This window comes from Pseudoliparis swirei, chromosome 24 (assembly GCF_029220125.1).
Source record: "Pseudoliparis swirei isolate HS2019 ecotype Mariana Trench chromosome 24, NWPU_hadal_v1, whole genome shotgun sequence".
In the NCBI taxonomy this organism is placed as follows: domain Eukaryota; kingdom Metazoa; phylum Chordata; class Actinopteri; order Perciformes; family Liparidae; genus Pseudoliparis; species Pseudoliparis swirei.
Window position 1 is genome coordinate 19096675 of NC_079411.1, and position 25425 is coordinate 19122099.

Consider the following 25425-nt stretch of genomic DNA (forward strand, 5'->3'; position numbering starts at 1 on the left):
TATTGTTTCCGGTTGCTGGTGAAATGCATTCTGAGATATCGGCTGGCCAGAGTACACACAAGTCTCCTCTGATGCATCCTCCGGAAAGTGGGAGGATCAAGTCACATCCGGGCATTTTGACCGTGCTTCGCGAGAAGCGAACTTTGAATTGGAACATGCACTCGGACTGAGACTGATGACGTTTCACGAGTCCACAAGTAAAGAAAAGTACGGACAAGAACGCATATTGAGAAACGCCGATTGTCTGCTCTGTTCCTGATTGTTTACTTTTATGTGATTGCTAGCCCCGCCCTCATTGTGTCCACCTGTGCCTCTTTCCCCAGTGTCCAATCACCTCCACCTCCCTGTGTATTTAAATCCCGTTTGTCTCATTCCCTAGTGTGGGTTCGTACAGTTTAGTTTGTGTTTGTAGTTGACCTGTTTTCTGCAAAGGATTGAATCTTCCGTTGTTAGCATTTGGGTCCAATCTCTCTCTGGCTACGACATCCTGACAGAGGGGGGGGGTGGTGGTAATGATTTCGAGGAGCACAAGACTCACTTGGTTTATGCACACGTGTTCACTTGTTCGCACTCGTTCGAAAGCCGTGTTTGTTTCGGTTCGGGCGTGAGCTTTTCCCCAACCCGCACACGGATCAGCCTTTGCTTGTCAAACATGAGTTAATTGCAAACTGTGAACGGGCGGCCAAACTCCGCAAAAGTCCATTCATTTCCCACAGAGCTGAGCAACCAGGGAGACGAGTTGGCGAAACCAATCATCAACAGCTGAATAATTCATCCAGCTCCCCTGATGTCCTGCTGGTATTTTTCCAGGACGGTATTTCCACCTGAAAACTGCAAAAATGTTGTCAAGATGAGGCATCAGCGACCTGTTTTCGCCGCTCTGTACCTATTAGCAAGGAACACTGAGTTCATTACAAAAGTTTGCAGAGAGAGAATGTTTGTTGGTAGAGTTTGAAATAGAAAAAGTATTCTGGGCAGTGTATTCATTTTAATGGCTCAATTCAACCCTCCATTATGATCCATAATGTGTAGTGTCCTTCGTATATTATCTTGTGTTAGGCGTTGTTGTATAAACCTGATCATTATGTATCAGCATTGGTAAAAAAACTCCTCCAATCGTCTTGCCTTGATGGAAGCGGACAATCTATATTTCGAACCAATATTGAATCCACATTCAATTTTGTCCTCGTCTTCTTTTGGGATAGCTGAAATTGCTTCGTTCAAGCTGGCTGGCGTTTGCGCCTTTTTTAAAGTCCAGTTCAGTGTGGGAAGTATCACAGGGATCAGCTAATTTTTTAATTCCTTATAAAATTACAACGATAAAAATGTGATCACATTTGTTTATTGATGTCAGTCTTAATGTTTTGGATGGCATACACTTGAAACGTCGCAGTCTCTTCTAGACAAATTCTCTGTTTATGCAATTCAAGATCGGAGGATGAATCTGCGTAGCTGCAGGATCGACTCAACCAGACCTGAACCGATGGTGCCCTCGGTCCAGCTGAGGCCATTTTAAATCCACGAAAACTGGAAAGGATTGGATATGCCACGTTCGAAGAAAACACGTTTGCAATCCCGCTGCTCGTGTCCATGCCGCTCACCTGTACTGAGCCTGGAAGTGTTCGTGGACAAAGCTGTGTCGATCTCGAGGCTGCTGCGAGCCGGCTGAACTGGGGCTGGAAGAGTCCTCCAACGAGCCGGGTCCCTGCAGACAAAGGGACGAGGGAGAGAGGGGAGACAAGTGATCGCTTTAGTGGACGTGGAATACATTCTTGTCAACATCCTTCGTGTGCAGAACGATATCAAATAAGAATACGAATACAAGTTCCTTACAAGCCACAGTAAATGAATCAAGGCTGCAGTAGAGTAGTGCATCCCATTTGCCTTTACCGTGCTTCCTAAGTCAATATCAGGCATCAGATATATGACAGGGGGAGATAATGCAAAACTCTTTCGCAGAAGCCAAAGAGCCCTCGTGTATTGAACGGCAGCTTTAACCAGACTTTACGGTAGATATGAACAAAATCTCCTGGACTTTGCTCTTTGCCTGCAGTATATCAAGACAATACGCTGTAAAAGGAAATGTACTTCTTCAATAAACCAGGAGACGATCAAACAGAGACACAGGGATATGGATTTCGAGGGAGGCCCAGACGGATGAGCCAATTGAATTAAATGCTGGTGGGGGGGGGGGGGGGGGGAGGAATTGTAAAATGTTATGGCACCAAGGGGGATTTAGTCCATCTGAAAAGAGAAGGAAAGTTTAAATGCTAATCAGTCAACACAGTTTGGAGTCAAAGAAATATTTGAGATCTCACCCGGTGTCACGCTGATGTCTGCTAAACTAAATGACTGTGCTGCGACGGACTCAGCAGGGGGGCCAAGGATAAACAGCGATGAATAAACGTCTGTGACTCGAGGAAACAGACTGACTTGAATCTTTGTTTGGTGTAGCTGATATTGTCATGATTTAACCCTCCTGTTATGTTGCGGGTAAATTTGACCCGTTTGAAAATTTTGGAAAAATATTTCTAAGTACTTTTTCTGTATACAACTTCTTCTACTTACCTTATTTAGTGTAATCAACATAAAATACCATGTATTTGCAACCCCCCCCCCCCCCCCTGCAGGTTTATATAACAGAGAAGATGTTCGGGTCAATTTGACCCGGCAGTCAAAGTGGAGGCCAAAAGTGGTCAGAAGTGTCACATTTAGACTATTTCTTGCTTTGTAAATGTGGGACAGGCTTTCTTACTCCCTCCCACCAAGTTTCAACACACACACCCACCAACACACACACACACACACACATATACACACATCAGCACACACTATCAACCCTGTTCATAGCCCCATATATAAAGTAGTACACATTTCAAACTTCAAACAAAAGAACCAGGTGGTTGTTATGGGAACCATCTCTATCCTGCTGTGAGCCCACACCCTACATGACAAGCACACATTACAAACTTAACAATGTTTCTCATCTTCTCACTTTCCCCCTAAATACACCTTTATTGGACATGGGACACTAATGTTAGGGTTTCTTTCATGTCTCAACTAATGAATATGCTACTTTAGTACTTCTAATAGACTGTCGGTCTGTCTGACAGAGTGACAACACCCCGTTTCATCCCAATCTCAGAAGCACACACACTCTTTCTAACGATCCCGCCTGTGAGAGACATACAGATACTATTCTGACGGGAACCTTTATTTTCCCCCCTGGGAAAACTTCACCCACACTTATCAGGGGAGGGGCCAAACAAAATGGTACAAAGTACTACAACATTACACTCTGCAGATACATACGACTGCACCAAGGATGGCTGTGTGCTGGCCTTTGGTCATCTTTTAAAATGTAACTGATGTATCTCAACACAATAAATAAACATAATTAAAGTTTACTTTAAATACCAATCCTTCATGACTCATTTGGCTTTCTCATCTCTATTTATCTAAATCACCCCACAAGAAGAACATTTTTTTATAAAATGCAAATAAAATGTAGGAGAAAATACATGTTATGGTAGACTAATGCAATTTAGATTTAGATTTTTTCAATGTACCCAAAACATTTTTTAACGAGTATTTTTCATTAAAACTAGTGAGTTCTCCTGATTGAACTCTGATCTATGGAGGTGTGAGTAACTCAATTACACAAAAAACAGATTGAACTGACAACTTTTGGATGATTCAACATTAACTGGGTCAAATTGACCTGGGAACATCACGGCTGTATGTAAGAAACGAACATAACAGGAGGGTTATAGCAGACGCACACACAGTTGAGTTCCGCTGTACGCAGCCCGGTCTTAGTGAGGAAAAAGAGTCAACAAAATGTATTGCAACCATTACTTGTGAATAGGAAATGGATGTAGTTACCGGTAACAACAGCCATTGTTTCATAAACTGCTGTTCCGAAGCTTCGAATGCGCCATCTTGGACGTTGCCATCTTGGTTTTTATTTGCAACCAGAAGTAAAACAAGAGGGTGGAGCTTATGCTGCGCTCCAGACAACTCTGAACTCGAAAATGTCCAAAACTACAATGGAACGCTGGTCAAAGTCGTGTTCTTACACGTAAACTCCATCCAACTTCACGCAGAAGCTTGATTACAAGTAGTACAACAAAGTAGTACAACCAAAACGCTGAATACAGCATTTTTAGGTGACCAAAAAGATTGTGACTATCGTCCACAAACTGTGAAAGAGTTACATTTCGAAAAATGTCACGGAGCGACCGATCAATCACAAGGTTGCCATGTCCTCCAGCATACGTTACTTCATGATCTATTTGACTCAATGGGACCATACTTTACTAAATCATCATGCTGTTAAGACCATGAACTCTTAAATTGTTTACAGCGTTTACTGAGGTAATACATCAAGTTAGATATATCATTTTTGCAACCAGAGGATTTGCCCCCCTGCTGGAAAGAATGCATGTTTAAGGCACTTGTGCATTGGCTTCACTCATCAGTTGGGTTGTCGCCTGATCACAACATATTATTTTATTTTATTTCTAGCTGTAGGAACAGTGGAGCAACGATGCATCTTCCAGGTATAACACATTTGCACGGCAACACTGGTTGCGTTTGTAGCGGCATTAATCAGGCCGGCTAACAGACATCCTGACGCGTTAGTTTAGAAAAAGCAACAGTAACGCTGACGATGCAATCTGGGAATAACTGGCCGTGGGTGTGACGATGACTTTCAAATGAGCCGGTAAACCGACTGCTTGTGAAAAACGAGCAGGTCGGAGACGTCATCTTGCATCTCAAGAGGTACGCCCCCAGAGGTATGCCCCCGGAGTCGTATCTGTCGTCAGGCCGAGAGGCGGCGGGTTTTGGAGATTGGTGGGAAATCGTATTTGGCTTCATTGCAATCACCATGAATTCCAAATAGGACAGCGGCAGGAAGCGGTACGACCACAATCCAACTTTGATGACAATTCGCCGTGGCAATGAGGTGCTTTATAAAAATCTTCTCTCGGGATTGCTCTTTACTAAAATATCTAATGAAGCAAAAGTACAAAGTCCCCGAAGAAGAAGAAAAATCTCCTGTGTGAAGTTTACTTTGAAGCTCCACCTTCAGCACGTCTCCAGTCCCGGCCTCGTCTTTGCTTAAAACTTAAGTGGACAAAAACACATTCATAAAAGCTCATTATTCTTTAAGTCGCCACATAATGCAATAGTTACATCTCCGTCTTTCGTTCCCGAGTGATACCACAAGACAAGAGCTCCAATTAAGCGCTGCGGTGTCTGGCGAGGTCGCCGAAGAGTCGACGCACCCGAGAGGAAAACCGCTGATCGGCTGAGAACAGCTGTTTGGGAGCCGTGTTTTGTGCGAGCTCGCACCTCCGCCATCTGCTCAAGTGGTGAGGGGGAAAAAAATCTCATCTTGACGTGGCGACATGTGAGATAGAAGCAGAATTAAGGCAAGAAAAGAACAGGGGGGTGACGTGTGAACTAAACAGAGGGCGGCGCCTCGAGTCCCCCGTGAGCGATAAAGATTGGACGAGGGATTCATCTGCACCTGGGGGACCACGCGCTGCAGCAGGGGGCCATTTAAAGTGCACTGCAATTTCACTTTGCGCTGGTGAGCATCACCTTTTCACTCAGAGAGTTGGGGGCGCCAGAATGAAAAAAGAAAAGAAAGAAAAGAAAAGAGAATTACACCACAAGTCGTTTCTTCATCCTTGAGACGTAGTGATTCAGAATGTGATTATTTTTTTTTTTCTTCTGTATGTATGATTTTACAGCAGGTCCATATTATTACTGAATCCAATGTGATTGCCTTTGTTTGAACAGCTGTTGTCGTTTACCGTCTCTCGTTTGTAACTCACAGGCCGAGCCGGGACCGACTCTCAATTTCACCCTCTTTTTTTTCTTTTTTGTGTGTCTCCATCTCTTCTCTGGAGGACAATGCAGAATGATCCTCAGACCCTCGAGAGACGGACCAGGTTACAAGCATCACCATGGCAACCCTGGCCTCATTCCCTTCAATCAACATATGGGAACAGGGGGCTTTTTCATCAGCCGGTGTGGCCGGAGAAAAAAACAAATTCCGTGTTTGCTCTCAAACGCGGAACGACTGCAAAATATAAACTCAGGTAACTAATATTTAGTAAACGACTAGTACCCGTATCAATAGAATAGAAAGTCCACAGACGGGTTTGAAGTAGCGTGACGAGTCGGCTCCGAAGAGCACGAGGACGCGAGCGTGGCAGCTTCTCTGTACTCAGCCCTCGCGGCATAATGCCGTCGGCTCGATTCCCACACAGATTGAATACACGCCACTTTGCAACGTGGGATTCCCCTGAAGATAACGGTCGAGCCCCGCAGATGCACGTGAGACGCCGCCGTCTGATGCACTTTTCACCTTTCGGATTCCCCGCCAATGATTTGTCTGCCCCCGTACTGTCGAGACCACTTCCTGCATTCTCACTCATGCACATTTAATATCGCAGAGGACACAGAGTGCCAAGAAAGAAAGTTGTTTGTGATGGAGAGCAGCGGGAATATGAGTGAGAGACAAAGACTGGCTTTGATACTTAATTCTCGATGCATAATTGATCCGAACCGGGGCTTCTTTTTTCTTCTTCTTTTCTCTCGCCGTACCACATGGAGCAGGTCATCAACCTCTGAGGCAGATCTGAGAGCAGGTAAACAGACAGCTCCACTGTGCGACGGCGAGAGATGGAGTTAGAGCTACAGACACTTCATATCCAGCAAAGACGCACACTGTGTATGTTCAGGAATATATATATATATATATATATATATGTATAATCATGCTGCAGAGTAGATACCCACAGTTAGAACATAGAGAGCACCTCCCTGTGCCTCTCCATTTAGCACCCAGGGAATAAGGAATGCCACCGCGTCGCCGCTCCGCCAAAAATAGATGCGGGGGCCGGCCGCGGTAATAACAAGCCAATACTAATATTCAGTAGCACTAAGCTGTTCAATTGTCACACTGGGAGTATTCAAGAAAAAAGCTCCCAACAGATCTAGGCCACGTTCACCCGCCTCCTGTTGCTCGGGGGACAAAATTACCGGCAACATCTCCACCCACTCTTCCCTCCCGGGCGGTGTTATTGATTTCTTCAGATTTACTTTTACTTCCAGAGCTCAGCGTGCTCCAGCTGAAGTGCCTGTGTTCGCCTTGTTCTCTGAACGGCTGCAGTGATAAACTGTGGACAAGCTTCTTTCAGAAAAGTGTAGCAGAGCAATGAGGAGGCATAATAAGGGACAACTAAGGAAAAGTCTAGAGGAAATATTCTGGGGATGAAAGGCTTTTTGTTCTTCTTCTCGTACTGCTGTTCCCTTCTGCTCCTGAGCCTATTTCTTTTATTACGCCGATGCTTTTACAGGTTTAAGGTCACATGGGGAAAAGAACAGCGTGTCCTCCGACTCTTTGGTTCTCCCTTTCTGTTTGCCCTGATAATGCGGACGATACGGCGCACATGGGCCACATCACCGGCCATCAGCGGAGCTCGGCCTCGTGGCATCATGGGAGCTGTTGGAGATGGAGTTGTAAAGGTGCGTCAGCCCTCTCTAATATATTCAATGTTATAAGCACACATCTATTAGAACTTGCGTTAATGTAGTATCATGGGATTTAACATATTGTTGTTTTTAATGCACTTTTTAATGTGAAACCAGTGAAAATTGTCCAGTTTTGACAATTTTAACAATTTTAACTATATATGACCTTGTTCAGAGCAGTTGAGTGGCTCTGGTTTATTTCTCACTCCAATTGATTTCATTTGAACATCTCGAGGACAACAGCAGACACAGTCAGAGTGTTGGAGCACCGTTTCAGACTTTGTTGACTGTTTTTTCTTCCAACAGAGCAGAGCGAGGCCTCATGGGTACTGTGCCTCAGTGAGATTTGTTGAGCTCTTCGGCACACTCTCATACCACACGCGTAAAAACATTTTTTTTTAAACACTTCAAGGACGCAGAGAAATTAAAGACGGGGACGTGCCGGCTCCTCTGCGTACCGGCCGGTGCTGGTGATGCCGTGAGGAACGGGCTTGTTCGTTTTGTTCACACAATAATACATACTGTGTGTGTGTGTGTCTGTCTGTGTCTGTCTGTTTGTTTGTACCTGCAGCAGGACAACATCACACAACATGCAAGATTCTTGGCAAAGCCAAATACAAATGTAATGTTTGGAAGCACACAGTTAAGGTGTGCTATCTTTAACTCATCAGGGCTCCCCGACAGCAGAGTGTGGGACAAGATGAAGGACAAAGCCATGGCGGGCGGTTGCAATGGAACCCCCCCCCCCCTCCATTGGCAGGACGGTTGGCGTCTCACTCACTGTGATCTGAGACGGCTTCTTCTAGCCCCCTCCTCCTCCTCTGCTTTGGGTTTTTTGGGGACTCACTTCTGTGTGAGCGGTGAAACATTTCTCCTGTGCAGCCTTCTGTGAATCTCTCCGGCCCAGTGCCTCTGGCGGGGGCCCCTCCACAGACCCTCACACTGCAATCCCGACATGAAAACATACGCCGCAATCAAAGGCCCCCCCCGATTCCCCGCGGCGCGCACCCATTCATGCGAGGCGGCACCGAGGCGCTCGTTCCTCTGCGGCGCGCCGTCTGGTTTAAAGTCTGTGTGTGTGTAGCTTCACTGTAACAATGGGAAAGACTGGCGGGCCGAGTTTTTATCGCGGCAAAACGTTACAACCGCGGCGCTGACACACTGATTTAATGATCAATCTGTAAACTAAATGATTCTTTATTGTATTTGACTTGAAACAGAAACCACTGAAAGCTTGAAAGGTGCCCCGAAAACATTTGCAGCATCTGCTGTCATGGAGCAGAACGGCTGGGAACGATTCCAATGGTATTTTTTATTATTTATTATCAAAATGACCGTACACAGGCTTTTTTTTCTTTTTTCTGCCTTAAACCATCTTGATCATGTATCAAATGTATTATATTTCAAATGCAAATCCCTGAAAATTGCATTTCCATCTTCAGTATGCTGTGATGGTGCAAGTAATATTTATTCCTAAAGTGTACTGAATCAGCACATCACACGGCCACGGTTGAGCCACGTTAGAGACGGAGAGCGTGACCACAAATATTGATCAGCTAAATATCTCAAATAAATAAACTATTGTATTACTTTCCATTTCCTCCGCCGTAGACAGACGCACAATGACGCTGAGGACACTAAACGATAGTGAAAGAACAGCTTTCCATGTTTGTGGGTGATCATGGAGTTTATTTTTATTTAAACCCTCGAGTAATCAAAGCCTTTAGAAAATACATAAGGACATAAAGACATAAACCAATACAAAAGGTAGGGTTACATTTATCTTCCTTTCAACAAAATTGCCCCAAACCAAGCTGCAAAATGAAAGTTAAGATGTAGGTACAAATTAAATATTGAATAAAATGCCTGTCTTATGTGTCATTTTGCTACTTTTCCATTTCCAGAGACACCAGTTTGGGGATGGAGACAAAGGGTCGGTCTTTCCCCTTGTTTGGATGTCAACCACCAGTGTGCTTTTCACTCTCGGAGTCAAGCAGATATTATAACATGTAAAGGAACAGTGTGTAGCATTTATGGTGCTCTTTGGGCAGAGAGGAAATGTTATAATAATAAGTTTGTTTTATTTTGTGTATGATCACCTGAAAATATAAATCGTTTGGCGTTTGTCCCCTTTGCCTTTTGTTTCAAGACATTGAGCGGTTTGCACCGCCATGTTCCTACAGAAGCCCAGAACGGACAAACCACACACTGGCTCTACATAGGGGACATATTAGTTTTTCGTGAAAGCCCATCGTAGTTCTCGTGCTTGTTGGCAGCGGGAGAAGTTTCAGTTGGTTGCAATCTTCTTTAACACCGACACATTTCACACGTCAATGTCCACTGGAAAGTGTTCCATACCTGAAAGAACCCAAAATCATTTCCGTAAAAATAACAATCTTTTAAAAAAAATGTTATGTCTGTGTGCTTTTATTAAGACCCCCCCCCCCAAAAAGAATTCTGGAAAAAAGATGGCTTCTGACCGAGGAGAGACGCCGATTCAGTTATTGTCTCAAACCACATATCTAATCAACCGGCTGGCTCCAGGGGGGTAACACATTCACCTGAGCTGCCAGCCACCGCTATGAGTCATCCCTGTGCACATACACACACACACAAATATTCACACAGGCACACTATAATATATTAACTCACAGGGGCCGATGCACTCTTGCTCCCTTTCTGTGCATTCAAGCAGGCTCATAAAAGTGAAGATTTTCCCTAAAAAAGAGACGTCTGATTAAATGATCTTTCGGTTCGTGGTCACGAAAGCCACAGCGAGGACGTTCACCAGCGGAACTGCGACAGCCGAGCGCATCCGGAAACTTGAAATGGGGGGAGGAGGGGGACGTCACATTTCTACGTCTATTCTTTTCAAAGTTGAACACCACATAAATTAAGAATCCCCATATGTGGAATCTCCATGGCCTCAATATTTGTGAACATGAGCTACTCTGTGAAAAGAAGAAAGCCTCAAACTTGTGTCATCGGATATAAAGTCTGGAGGTGCTCCATAGACAATGAATGGGAGACTGATGTGGACCCAGAGATTGTTTGATTGCTTTTTTAGATCCTTATCCTTTGTTCTATTGAAATCAGTTGTGAAACAGAAACATGTATACAAATACAATTCCTTGGGTCCTCTCAGTGGTCATCTATATCATCTTCCTTAATTCACTGTCTATGGAGCGGTTTACTTTATGATCACAAACGTTTCGCATTCTACTTTGGGATTTGGGAGACAGTTAGTTGTTAACTCACTATTTGTGTAACTGTCTCAGACCATAGTTGAGAATGGCCGCTGCTGTTACCCTGTGACGGTTTCACCTCAATGTGATCAAGTTTCCTGCCGCGTGAAGAAGCTGATCCCATTATTATGTCGTCTTGTAGAGTTACAAGTTGACAAGATAACCAGCGACTTTTGAAAGGAAGTGGTATTTGATCAAGTTAAAATCAACCAAAGCGACCATATTAGCAGGCCGCTAGTTAGCAGACCGCTAGTTAGCTAGCTAGCATGTCGGGGTGGATTGAGGCAAGGACCCATTAGGCCTGGCAGCAGCTGTTGGATGGTGTGGATCCTTTTCTGTCATCAGTGTTGCATGAAAGCATTCATCTCTCTAATAGTTTAGCCTTTTAGCAACATGTGCTAGTGGCCGGCATCGGAGCTCTGCGGCGCGCGAGACGGAGAGCCGAGAAGTGTTAACGCGACACGTAGAGACAGAAATGACATGCTGCTGTGTAGAGACGATCAATAACAAACGGCTGTTTCGTTTGTTTAATAAAAGAACAAAGGCGTCTTTAAGAAAAGGGACCTTAAATTACTTCTGCTGTAATCTGGCGCTATAGAGAAAATAACAGGGTGGCGGGCGGAGATTTCAGGGGGGCGGGCCGCCACCCTGACAGAATGGTGGGGGAAACACTGCCTTCGTCTTCTCTGCTCACCTTCAGAGACCTTTATGAAGGTAGTCAGAGTTGATGAGTTGTGTGTAGCGGCTACTGTCTTATTAAGCGTGTTTGTCTTTGTGTATTTGAGTGCGCTGAAGCGGCCCACACTGGAGCTGCTGCTACCAGCTTGATGTTCTCGGCCTCCTGCAGGAGCAGATGACGTCTCCCACTGAGCGCGCGAATTAGGCGAGCCAATGTTGACATAGCTGCCGTCTGCTCTTTCAGAGAACGCCTTTCCACCAGAGCATATGAATGACACTCACATATCAGCACAGGCCAGGTTTAATGGAAGCGAGCATGTGCGTGTGTGTGTGTGTGCGTGTGTGTGCGCGTGTGTCACACCTGGGAGTTTGTCAACACTGTGAGAGGACTGGAGGTTTTTCTAATTAAACAGCTTTGAATAGCGAATCAAGCTGCGCTAAAAGACTCCCTCATTCTCCTCTCAAGCGGACGGTGTAGAAAAAGGCGGCTTGGCAGAGGTCGCCAGAGGTCAACGAGACGAGGCGGCGGAAGAGAGAGAGACAAAGCGAACACACAAAGGACCGATAATTGAGTGGAAAAGGGTGTTCAAGGCAGAGGCAAGAGGAGTAAAAGGACACAGTGTGACAGGAAGATGTTCAGAAAACTATGTCTTGATTACTCGACAAGACTAAAAGGTCTAGAGCCGTGCTAGTTTTCCAATTAAGGCTGTCGCAGTCTGTAATACTGGTGACAACGGCGTTTGGTTAAGTGACAGTGAGGTCATTGCTCGTCACATCTGGCGCACAGTGTGAAGAGAAAACTCCAGTGAAAAACACCCACTACTGAAACACATAAAGGCGACAGGCAGGACTTTGGCTCTGTGTCTCGGTTCAAAACCGTACGACAGAGGGTGGGCAGGAGAATAAAAGTGGAAGGAGAGAGAGGAAAAAGGGAGTAATGAAAGAAACGCTGTCCGAGCGGTAAAGCGGCTGACTCGACCCGATTCTTTCAGCTCCGGACGGCTGCCGCTAATGCGGCCTATTCAAAGCAGGCTTACAGGTGACAAAGGCAGTGGTGAGATAGCGGTTTGAAACCACCAGGCATTAAGCCCCTCCCCCTTTCACCTCTCAAGCTTAGTTTATACTAAGGTAGTGAAGTAGGCACGAGAAAACAACGTAATCACGGCCGGCGCACCTCTGAATTATTTTGTAACTTGTCACTCGGGCCACGTTTGTGGCTTCTTGTGAAAAACCCCGGTCGCCCTCTTCGTCGGCTCATGTCACTCAGCAGACCAAGAAGCTTCACCGTGACTGCCCTCTGATCGGAGGCCTTCCCCGACCTGAGGAGCACTGCGTGTCCCCACTTCATTTTCATGCAGCGCAGAGTTGCCACTGATGCCGCTCTGGCTGTTACTATGGAGATGCCACGTCGGGCCAAAACAAAAGGCGGAACAGAAGAATAAGCAGCCTCAGACAAGAGCCCCTGGCACGGCTTTGACAGCCAGATCTGGCTCGGTAGCAGGAACTAGATCCATCCCTCCATCTCTCTCTCTCCTCGTTCAACTCTGTGATTCTCATCTGAACAAATTATTATTGAAAGAAACAAACTGGTATGACTGATCGAGATACAGGGGGCGGTAATTAATTGGTCTCTCAAGAGGGGCGGACGGTCTTGTCAGGGCGTCTTTAGCTTTGAGCCGACCGAACAGGCGAACAGAGAAGAAGCAGCATTGACGATCCGCGCTTGGCATTCTGGGAGAGAAACGGGGGAGAGATCTCGTCTCCAAAAAGACGAGCTGAGAACCGAAACGTGAGCACTTGTAAGGCCGGGTAATATCCTCATGAACTCTCGCTCCACTGAAGGTCCCCACACTTCCCCCGCAGGGAACCGGGTCTGGCTTTGGTGGAGCTGAGAGACGAAGTTCAACTAAGGCCACTGGAAGCTGGAGTGGGGAGTCTGTATTGTGTACTGGTTGTTGCCCAGTAAATCTCAACACCGGGCAAAACACACACACACAGCTGAACGTGATTGTATAAAAAGAAATCAGCAACTGAAAGTTAATAAACAATAATAATTGGCTTTTTGCTCCAAGTTTTAACATAAGAATTGTTTAACGTCTCTCACAAAGACACTATTAAAGCCTTAGTTGGTCCCTCTGAGGTGTTGTTGTTTTTTAGTAAATGACCACACTCACATTGGACCACATGCAGATGTGTGAGTAACTAACAATGCAGCGTTACTGTTTAAAGGGCCTCTATTGTGAGCCTTAAGGTCCAAGTCTGCTTTTTAAATCCTTTATCCTTCTGCAAAATATGCCTCACTAGCACATCAACGCTTATGCCTCGCGAAAACCAAGGGACACACACACACTCACACACACTCACACACAGCCCACGCCAAGTCGACCACAATCGAAAGTGTCGCATTGCAAACAACAAGCTGATTAATCCAACACTGATTAATTTCTTTCACCAGGAAAGAACTTTTTATTTTTTTATTTTGAGTAAATGTGAAACTAAATAACTCGAGTGGCATGTAACGATTTCCCTTTGCAGCTGAGGACAACGATGACAAGCAGGAACAGGTCGGACTGCTATTTCACGTTCTACCGGTGCCGGCTTCAGGAAGACACGACCATATAAGGAGGGAAAGCTTGTAAAAAACAAAAACAAAGAGTGAGTGTGGTGAACAATGAAAGACTCGGTTTACTTGAATGAGATCAACAAAAAACATTTCGGTTCCCAGCAGGAACCGGTTCTTTTCGCCAAACACGATCACACGGAGGACAGACGATAACGACGGTGAGACGCGTTTGGTTGTTTGAGACTTTCCTCCGATGAGCGACGAACAGCCAGCCGCTGATCTTGAGCCTCACATTAATTATTGCAAAAAAACAACACACGTGAGATATCGCACCTGAATCCACAGACTTTTACACCGTTTCCTTCCAAACAACTTAGCAGAAAACCGGCTATGTAAACCCGACAGCCTGCAGGGAATAAATGAGACGGATGTGGGCTGAAGTTCACCGCCCTCTCTCTTGATTTTCCTTTCACCACTTTGAATAAGGTCCGAATAATTAAAAAAAGATATGGAATGTTAAAAACTTTAAATTCAACATTTGTGCAGCTCTTTCTGAAAAGGCCTTTTTATGCTCAGAATGTAAGCGTCGAATCCTTCAGCCTTTATAGTCCAATTTCTATTAACATCCTCAAGTCACCCCGTCTTCATTAGAGGAACTCCCCTCCTCTCTTCCCCCGCTCTCCTCTCCGTCTGACATTTTCACTTTCATTCCCTCTCTCACTCACTCTCTCTCTCTCACTCGCTCGGCAAAGACATACGTTTATCTTTCAGATGTTCTTTCAACTATTTTAAGAAGGACAACCTTTGAAATATATGAAATATATGTATTTAATGAAATGTTTCCAAATAAAATTGCCCTGAATATTTTATTCACCCAGTACGATCCATTGAAAGCCTTTCGCGGTGAATGTCCACCTGTGTGCGCGTGTGTGTGTGTGTTTGTGTGTGTGTGTGTGTGTGTGTGTGCGGGAAAGGGAGCTGAAAGAATTATAGAGAAACGGGAGGAAAGAAAACACACACACATAAACACACACACACTCTCCTGACCTACAAGAGGATCAGTGCTTGGTAAAAATGGGAAGCTAAGATGAAAGAAGGAGAGAGCAGGCGAGGCCATCACTGTCTGCTCTTGTCAAACATGCAAGAGTTTTAAAAGCTCCCCCCGAAAACTCTTCCGTCCGTCGCCCCACGCGAGAGAGAGAGAGAGACAGCATGGCATCTTCAGCAGGAAGACTGGTCCCTAAATTCAGATTCCTCTGCTTGCAATATTCTGCCCACTTTTGGTCAGCCGTGCGTTGGTTTTAGAGCCGATTACATCATGGATTTCATGTATTGAGCTACGAATAAACATGAAGAGTATATTTTAGGAAGAATCAGTCCAAATGTACGAACACACGAACATGAACTGTCGCGACCGCATCAAAACGTTGACACAAGACCACAACCATCCTGACCTCTGACCTAACCAGGGAGTTGCATTGTGGGCCACGTAGGCGTCAAGGAGCAACTCTGCTTCACCGCTGCATCCGTTTCTCACAATCTCACAGTCTCATCAGCGGCTTGCTGTTTTTGATCGTTTATTCATAAACTTTTTCTTTGGACTCGGCTGAAATCGATTCTGGGTGGCGTGTTTCCCGGCTGCAACAACGAAAATAAAGAAATTGAACAAATGCGCCGAGTTCTGTTCTGTGAGAGGCGAGAAGCAGAAACTGGCAGGTTACATTTGTGGCTCCCCGATGCCTCGGGGGAAAACAAACACCCGGATGAGATATTGCTGTTCAAACACAAACACACAAAGAAAAGTTGACACACTCTCCAGCATAGCTAATCTAAAAAAATAGCATAGGAATGTCCTCTGGCCTTTCTTCCTTCTGTTACTGATGCCTCTCAAGTGAGATAGCAGTGGATGTGCACTAGCATACCCTCTTCACCCTCTCCCTCTTACTCTGTTACCCCCCTGCCCCCCTTTTCTTTCTTATATGACATTTTCTGAAAGACATGAGACAATGAGGTGCAGGGGAATGTTCAGAGACTTATGTTGAGGTTAAACAGCACAGATTTCCCACTCGCCATTCAGAAGAGACACACATCAGGGCAACTCCGGTTCCATCTCGAGATGCGCAGCACTAACTAGCCCCCACCCGAGGAATCCCAACGTCATTTCTGCAGACGTCGGCGGATGGGGGGTGACAGACAGGCGATGAGAAGACCCTACTCAGTCATTCAACCCCTCACTAGCAGGATGGATTGAGAAATTGCATCGAGAAAGAGGCTTCGAAAAATAATTTTTAAAAAGAAGACATTTGAAAGGGCTGAATTATGGCTGAAGATGTGGCGAGAGGGAATATTTCCAAAAAGTTTCATTCTCTCTCCTCAATCGCATTAGAGGGGAGAAGGATGACCACAGGCGGGGATGAGCTGACCGCGACCCCTCTGTCCAGTCTGTTGTCACACTGATAGATTACAGGAGATCTCAGAATCACTCCTGAAAAATGTTGACACCGCACATCTTTACTTCTATGAGTTGGAATGAGCGTCAGTGTCATAAAAAGGGCACCCCCCCCCCATTAGCATCGGAGCTAAGCTAATATCGGCGCAGCAGTTTTCAGAGGCTTTAAAACCGGCAGTCAGGATTAATACTGAATAACAAAGTTTAAATGATAGGCAATTCATTCATTTAGTCTCACAAAACAAACTTAATTTGGAATTCTGATGAATTATTCAATTGAGAACCACAACCTCTCTCGACTCTCAACAACTATACTATCTTTAGTTATTAAATTATTTATTAAACAAGTGTGGTACTGTCATTCTGCAGTTGTTTTTTAACTGTGTTTTATTTATACATAAAAACACAGCGTCATTGTTTCCAATGGCAGCCAGTGAAACAAGCGACAAACATTCGACACTACGCGGCGCGCTCAGAATCGAAGTTGAGCTGGCCCAAATCATTTATTTGTATCAATACGCCGACAAAAATTTGAGCAACTCTTCACCAGCAACTCGGCAACAACGTAGCTGACCACACTTTGCTTTTATAGCTTTGTTTTTGTGAGCAAAACATTGGCGCCTGGAGGAAGTGAGTTTACTCACCGGTCGGCTACATAGCTTTACTCTACTTTTTTTAAATGTTCACAGAAAACATGATCTATCACTAGAAGCCCCCAGAGAGCCGCTCTCAATCATATTTCAATCAGTTGCTCATGTTTTATATGTTCTCCCTCTAGCCTCTCAAATATTTTTTAAATGCACTCGCTCTAAATCCCACTCACGGAGGAGCCCGAGGCAACTAAATAAATCGCAGCTTGCGCTCATGGTGCTCACCCAGTGAACACTGGGAAATGTATTTTTAATGCTCACCTTAGTGCCGCTCGTATACATATTTTGAGAACTGCTGAGGCCTACGGGGAGAACATAATGCAGCGGTTTGCAGTGCGATCCTGACCTTTAACATCATGTGATCTGCCTGGCTCAAAGGCAGAGGCAACCCTGGATCAAGAACAGGCCTCTCTCACTTCGAGTAGAAGATATCCCTCCCTCGTCTTTTTGTTGTTGTTGTTATTTTTTGTTGTCGACGTGAGACAACGGAGAATATGAGCAACGGTCGTCACGCCGCTTTGAGAGGCCGTTGTTGCACCGAGTCGGCGTTTCACCGCGAGGAATGCGCCGCCGGTGCCAGCGAGGCGAGAGTTCAGCGAGCGAGTTCAACGAGGTCCCGCTGGAAGGAGGATTAACATAACTGGGCCGCCTTTGTGTGTGTTCACAGCCTCGCGTTTACGTCATGCCGCTCGGGTGAAGCTGCCGGACTGGTCACACTGCTCTCACAGCAGGTGTGCTGCACAAACAACTTCTTCTTGGCAAAGAATGCTTCACTGTCTGTTTCTTTTTTTCTATCCTTTGAAACTTTTTTTTTTTGGGACTTCATATAATATGATTTTTTCGTCTCATAACCCCCTTCCCTTTTTTCGTCTTTTGTAAATCACTTTTAATTGCATTTGATTTCTTTAAAAGCCTCTGAGTCGAGCTATTTGGAATCCTACAAATTCAGTAGTAATACAATTTAGTGTTGTGTTAACCTACAATATATTTGGCATGTGTGAGGAACCTACAATCACACACACACACACACACACACACACTATAAATAACCATAAATGTTCATCCTGTGTCACCAACACATCTAAGGAAACGTGTGACTGGACACAAGTTTCCCAGCTCATATTTGCTCTTCTCTGTGGGAACCTGTACTCTCCCTATAATGTTGTAGACGTTTGTTTTCCTCACAGTCAAAAAGTAAAATCGTGAAACACCAACCTTATTTTAAGAGGATTCTCCTTAACGCTTGTTCCTTGAGGATTTCCCCACTTGAGAATTTCCCCACATAAATCATAAATAAGAATAAAACCAAAAAGATTTAAAAAGCTGTGACAAAGAGCTGGAATGCACAGGTTGTAAGGATGCTAAGGTAGTACCGAGGCGCTGATGTCCGTTGTCAGCAGACTATTTGACAGGTGTGGTCAACAAACGATGAAGTGATACGTTTAGAGAGGGAGGAAGAAAAATACACATCACATTCAAATGTCCTTCAATTTAGTCTGTTGTTGCACATTTACTTTCAACCCGGCAAAGTCAATATAAAGATGCATGAGAACCTACCTGAAGTCAGGTTCTTTTCACTAAATGCCTGTAAGGTCACCGGTCGCCATTTATCGCGGTGTATTCGGGCCCATTGTAGGGACAACATTTACAAGATTAAAGTCTTAAATCTATGGGGGAACAACTCTGTAGTTTCTCTGAGGTTTCTCACACAAACCAACAGAGGAGCTGTTCTCCGAGGTCCGATGTCTTTCTCATTACACAGTCACTATCAGTATCTGAGAGACATGAATTAAATCAATTTCGGGGAGAGGGAAAGAGCATTTCATGTTTTTCGATAGACATGTTACCTCCTGGTGTGAAAAGGCCAGGGATTCTCTGCTTCTGGCTTTTGTGAAAACCTCGACTCACTGGCAGCCTAATGAGAGCGCCGGCCGTAAGCTGGTTAACGGCGCACAAAAGGCGGCCTCTATTAGCGCTGCTATCGGAGAGGGCGAGCCGGGCGCTGACAGCTCGACTCATAACGGTACTCATCTACCGACAAGGACTCTGGGGGGAGGGGGCGTGGAGGCGGAGCCGCCAAACTCCAGGACGACTGGGAGGACAAGGGACGATACTGAGCAGGGCGTTTAACACGCGTGATCAGAGCAGCTCTTCTTATCCCGTGTTTAATGTCATCATGTGCAAACAAACACACTCGCAAAATTGGACATTCAATTACATGCTGTCATATTGTTTCGTGACGTAGATAATCAAGTCAGGCAGACAGAGTGTTATCTTACGATCTCCTGTAATGTACTCTACTGATGTTGTATTAGTGTGCGTTTCTTCTTAAGTGCACTTCAGTCTGATCTTATAAATGTATGGCATATTTTTACTGGCTATTGGTGCCTTGGCAACTCTGGTTCTAATGGAAAGAAAGAAAAAAAAGAAAACGAAAAGTCATCAACTCAGTCCTGATGCGTCTGCCCTTCACTTCCTCTCTCCGCACCACGTCCTGTCCCAGCTCATTTCCAAGTGCAAGGCGGCGAGGTGAATGTTTCACACATTGGGGACAAATACAAAGAGAGCGAGAGGGAAAGACATCTGCTTTCTCATTTGATATCTCACAGGACAGACAATCCTCTCGGACCAATGGGTTCAGGCTCCAAGAGAACCAGCTCCAAGACTCCCGCCGAAAAAAACCTCTTCTTTGGAGATTTCCACGACTGAAAACCCCAAAAAACAACACAGAGCAGTGATCGTGCTTTTCGATCAATGACGTAATCCGCCGTTGGTAAACTGTGTTAAAAGCACATCCCTCCGTCTAAACATGTGGGCCTCCTGTGTATACAACACGTTTTTTTCCGCTGTCTGTGAAATGATTCAGGGAGCTAAGAAAAAGACGGGACATTGAATCTGGAGACTTGGTTATGGGGGATCCAACTTGGAAGAATATCAGACATAATCCTCTTGGTTTCATCCCACCTTCTTCAAAAATCTTATCCACATACCTCACAAAGAAAACCAGGCTTTGTGTTCGCGCGCAATGGTTAAGTTCCGCCCACCTGCCGGTTTGCAGCTGCTGGCAACTAAAGGTGGCTTATTATTTATATATATATATATACACACACACACACACACAAACAGCGGAGTGCGGACTCACCTTGGCGGTGGCTTTGGTCTTGCTGCTGCTGTTAGTGTTGTTGTTGTTGTTAGGGCTGGGATTGGCATCTTCGTGAACTCTGTCCAGGAGCCAGAGGAGGAACTCCAGGGCGTCGTGCTGAGAGTTACCCCGAAACTGAGAGCCGTACTTGGCCACCATGCTCTGGGGGGAAGAAGGTCATAATCAATGTGAGTCATTACATTTTGACATCGTTCCCCGACAAGATGAGGACAAGACCACATGGAACACAATAACTCGTCGTTTGTCATAGTCTTTCTCTCTCTCTCTCTTATCACCACTTATGCAGACATTTAAGAAAATCTGCAGGGCATTATCTGGCTGTGATAAGATCAAGTAATAGTCATTCACAATTCTCTTTGGTCGCTGCACTCTGGCAAAAAACAGAGACAGAGGGCCCTTTACTCGTATGAATCAGACTTCAGAAGATGCATGGATCAAATAGAGCTGGAACAAAAAATGTAATATTAATATATATATATATATATACATATTTCATCTGTTAAGCGATTTATCATTTTGTCTCGAAAGAAGTTCCAGGTGCCTTTTGTCCTTTCCCACGACCCAGGTTGCGATCTTCAGATGTTCTGTTTGAACAACAATTTATATTGACCCAAAGATGTTTAGTTTAGTTTAGTTTAGTTTATTTCGATCAGCAATACTTTACAAAAATCAAAATTTCAACAAAAGAAGAAAGTGGCCGACCGAAAGGGTCAAGGCTGAAGCTATCAAGCTTATAAGTGCCCTAACCTATGCTTTCATGAAAATACTTATTTTAGAGAACCATATACATATACCTATATAAATATATACATAAACATATACACATGCATACAAATTCACACACCCATATAAACATATATACACACACATACATATCCATAAAACAATCAACAAAACAAAACCAAAAAAGCTTGTCCCCATTACCCGTTACTTATGATGCGTCATCAATGCTGATACGTCTGTACTTGTCCAGAGTCATGTCTTTACATTTTTCTTTTAATATCACCAGATTCTTACTTTCCCAAAGATGTCTATTTATTTTCTCTCATATTATATTATATCTCAACTCCTCATATTACATGACATGTCAATTAGCTGACGCTTTTATCCAAAGCGATTTACAATCATGTTACATTCATACGCCGTAGACACAGCTACAGGGAGCAATTCAAGGTTATGTGTCTTGCTCAAGGACACATCGGCTAGGGCGGGGATTGAACCGCCAACCCCTAGATTGAAAGACAGACCTGCTACTGACCCACAGTATTGGAAGGAGCTTCGAATGTTTGGCATTTCTTAACCGATCTTACCCGATCTTAAACTGACGCCCAGTTCAGACTCTTTTCAAGTGAAGCTATTTATTTTCTCTTTTTTCGTTTAAAGACTGTGTGGTTGTTGAAATAATACACTCTTTATTCTTCTATTTGTGGGGAAGTTTAGCAGCATCGGTAAACAACGATCAGACCGCCCTCATATTGCCCAATACTATTCTAAAACACGCATTGACAGTTGACACACTGCAGCATAGCGAACGATGACTCACGCTGAGGGCATCCAAAACCCTGACAGGTGTTATATGAGAAGGGGAAAAGGGCTGGCTGTCTAATTCAATGATGAGGAGTTGTGACTTTATGAGTCAGACGGCGCTGTCAACACTTCGCTGGGCGGCTACTCCACGCCTCATTAAAAGACGAAATCACAACATCACACCAGCAGCGTCGAAATATAAACAAGGGAGGGAGGGGAGGAGAGGTAGCCCCCCCCCTCTACCTGACGGAGACAGCCCGCTAATGAGCTTCATCCCTGTGAGGGAGCACTGACAGAGGATGGAGGGGCAGATGGAGAGCGGGAGAGAGGATAGGAGGGAGGGCAGAGACGCTGGCGGACATTCAACAGAACCTGCGAGTGTTTTTTTCTTCTTTTTCTCAAGGACGTTGCTGCTGTGGTGAGAAGTGAGAAACGGGCAAAAAAGTTTTAATGTTGATGATTTCGCCACTCCTATATTTATAAATATATATGTATAAAAATATATAAATATATATATATCCACACATATTATATATATATGAGGGGCAAAAACATTAAGCAAATACAGGTTACGGTGAGTTGGGGGTCAGACACCTGAGAGAGGTGACCCCACTGCCGGTCTCATTTTGTAACGCCCTGTTCCGTGTCTCCCCAGTGTGTCTTGATTATTAATTCCCTGCACCTGCCCTCAGCAACTCCTGTTTCTCTGATTGTTTATGCCCTTCACCTGCCATCAGCCACGCCTCTGTCTCCCTGATTACTGATGACCCACACCTGTGGTGTTCCCTGTTATATATGCTCTCAGTCTTTCACATGTCCCCTGTTGGATTGTTGTCTCTGTTATCATGATTCATTCCTGTCTTTGTTCGGGGTGTCTTAGTTAGTGTTGCTTATGCCTGTCTTTACTAGTGTCATTTATTCCAGTCTTTGTACCTGTTGTAGATTCCCAGTGTTGTTGTGTTTTGTGTGGAGTTGCCTACAACCAGAGTTTTAATGTTGAACATTTTTCTCAAGTAAAGAGAATTTTTTGTTACCTTTACCTGGAGTATTGCCTGCTTCCTTTGCACCTGAGCTTTTGCCCCCACGAAACCTGTGACAATCCGGGACACATCTGCTGTTTTATAAGTGTGTGTGTGTCACGGGTTAGGTTTAGGGTTCATCCCTACGAGCGTTTCAGGTGCATGTGCGCCACTCGGCCTCAAAAAGCACTTAAAAATGTGTTTTAGGAAATGTGCAGAGGCTTTGTGGCTTTCTTAAAACTGTAATTCTTGTCAAGGGGCTGAAAAGGACGGCGGAGAGACAAAAGACCTAATTTGCACGTTGGAGTGTGTTGAGCAAACAATCCAGAGGCAATCAAGGAGAGGATGAAGGTGGGCGTACGGGTCAACTTGAAGGAGATATTTTTTTTGGAAGAAACTAATCATCAGTCTCAACCCACACCTCATCCTAGTTTAGATCAGAGCATGTGGAACAACTTTGGGGTCCGTGATTCAGTTATTTTTGTTGACTTAAACTATTAAATGGTAGTGGGAGTAAAAGTAAATATATTTTGTATCTAGAGAATTCCTCACAAAATAATCTCCTTTTGATGTCATTTCCTGCATTGACCTTCAAAGAATACAAGACAAAATTATCAAGGCCAACCAGCTTTTCTGCAAACAAGGAAAAGATAAGAGAATGACAAAAGGCAGATGCTGAACCACATGCGGCCTCTGCTGCCGGGGTCACGACCTCCCATCGGTCGGCGGAGATAAGGGGCAACATCCCCCTGCTTCCACGACCTGGAACAGTCTCGGCACCCTCTCTTAAACTCACACCATTGCACCCCTCCACCCCCCACATCCATCTTCCTACAATACCTTCTCTCTCCCTAAAAAAACATTTACGTCCACCTCGTCCTCATCGTGGTCCGGCCTGGACGGATTTCTCTGTGACGGACGGAGAAGGATGCTGACACATAACGATGAGGCATAACCTGAGGAGGAACTGAGCCGGTTTGGCCCCCTATAGGTGTGTCTGGAATGAAGGCTGGATAGAATCTGTCATTACTGGCTGCTCCATTTGCGGTTTCATTTTTCAGCGACACGGTGTCGCCGGCTCACCTCCAGACGCAGGACAGTCATCACTTATAATCTGCACTTCTGTCTGTCCCTCTTTCTCTCCCTCTCATATGCTGCATTTCATCTTTCCTTTCCTTTTCTCACACACACACACACACTTTATTTTGTCCTCTCTTTCTATTGTCTCTCTTTGTCTTACCTCTGTGTCATGTAAGTACCATTCCCCTGTGCTAAATCAGTCCCAGCTGAGCTCCAGATCAACACACACACACACACACACGCAAACAAAAGCATACAAACAGTTCAGCACCTGTCCTTCCTCCACCTCTTCCTCCAGCCATCCTTCCAAATCTAATCAGCCCTCTACTTCTTGTGTCATCCTGGGCCGGGCTGGTATTATTATTATTACTACATGTCTTTTAACGACAAATCGAAATGCCACATCTTGGAACCGAACCCTACATCTCCTATGTGTATCACCCATGTGGGATTTACAGGCGCTCAGTGAGTAATTAGGGAGGAATGAATGAGACGCCATAGTAATCATGCTTCACAGGCTCCATGGGCTCGGCTGGAACGGAGCAACTGATACTTTTGAGGATTCACAGTTGAGGCTGGACATTATTATTTATTTATTTGTACACGTGCGCACTCCATTTCCATCACGGAGATGAAATCGGGGACAAAGAGTCCTGCATGATGTGGCGGTCGCAAAAATGTAATCCCCCAATGCTTAACCCTTGTGTTGCCTTTGGGTCATTTTGACCCGAATCAATATTACACCCTCCCCCGCCTTTGGGTCATTTTGACCCGATTCAATGTTTCACCCTCCTGTTACCTTTATATTTACTAACATATTTTACCCTTTGGGTTCAATTTGACGCCAGCAATTAAAACCTCCAGAAAATTATTAGAATTAATATTGTTTTCCAAGTTTAAGTGTGAGGCACTTTATGTTTGTTTGTTGACTACCGAAAGAACACCGACATTAAACATTGAATGGGGTCAAATTAATCCTAAGGAGGGGGGAGGGTGTAATATTGATTCTGGTCAAAATGACCCTAAGGCAACACAAGGGTTAAGGAAGATTTTGCTTCTTTCTTTCTTTCTTTCTTCTACAGCTTCTACAGTTCAAGCTTGGCACATAAATCACGGGCGGGATAATGAAACCTGGTGCAGACCGGTTTCATAATAGTGTCGCGCTCTAAACACAGACACGGCTCCTGCTTGTTTCTTTATTTACTCTCGTCACAGCGGCTCAAAGGTGTAAACAGAGTGCGGCTCGCGGAACTTGTAAGTGGTCCGGCTTGTGTTTCACGAGTCTTGGCCAAAGAAAAAGCATCCATCTTTCAGCCCTGAGAGTGAGCATGAGAGACCAGGCGAAGACAAACAAGCCATTAGTCGCACTCCCCAGAACCCAAACAGGACTACCAGCAAAACCCCAGCTTCCCGGCCGAGCTCCTTCTAGCATCACGGAAGCTGTATTCCATCAAGCATAAAAATAAATAGATAAACACAAAAAAGATGCGTCCGGGCTCC

The 25425-nt window shown here is 44.8% G+C and overlaps 1 protein-coding gene and 1 long non-coding RNA gene across 2 annotated transcripts in view; one reads left to right on the forward strand and one right to left on the reverse strand.

The window, feature by feature from the left end:
• Nucleotides 1-25425, reverse strand: part of usp43a (ubiquitin specific peptidase 43a) — a 97818-nt gene that overhangs the window by 67605 nt on the left and 4788 nt on the right. The window contains exons 2-3 of the mRNA XM_056409303.1: nt 20279-20440; nt 1602-1705 (exon numbers count right to left, since the gene is read on the reverse strand). Coding sequence (XP_056265278.1) covers nt 1602-1705; nt 20279-20440 — 266 coding nt within the window. The remainder of the gene's footprint in view (nt 1-1601; nt 1706-20278; nt 20441-25425) is intronic.
• LOC130190105 (uncharacterized) lies at nt 7207-9667 on the forward strand. Its single transcript, XR_008830902.1, has 3 exons — nt 7207-7545; nt 8772-8856; nt 9456-9667. It is a non-coding gene; the product is annotated as an uncharacterized LOC130190105 (long non-coding RNA).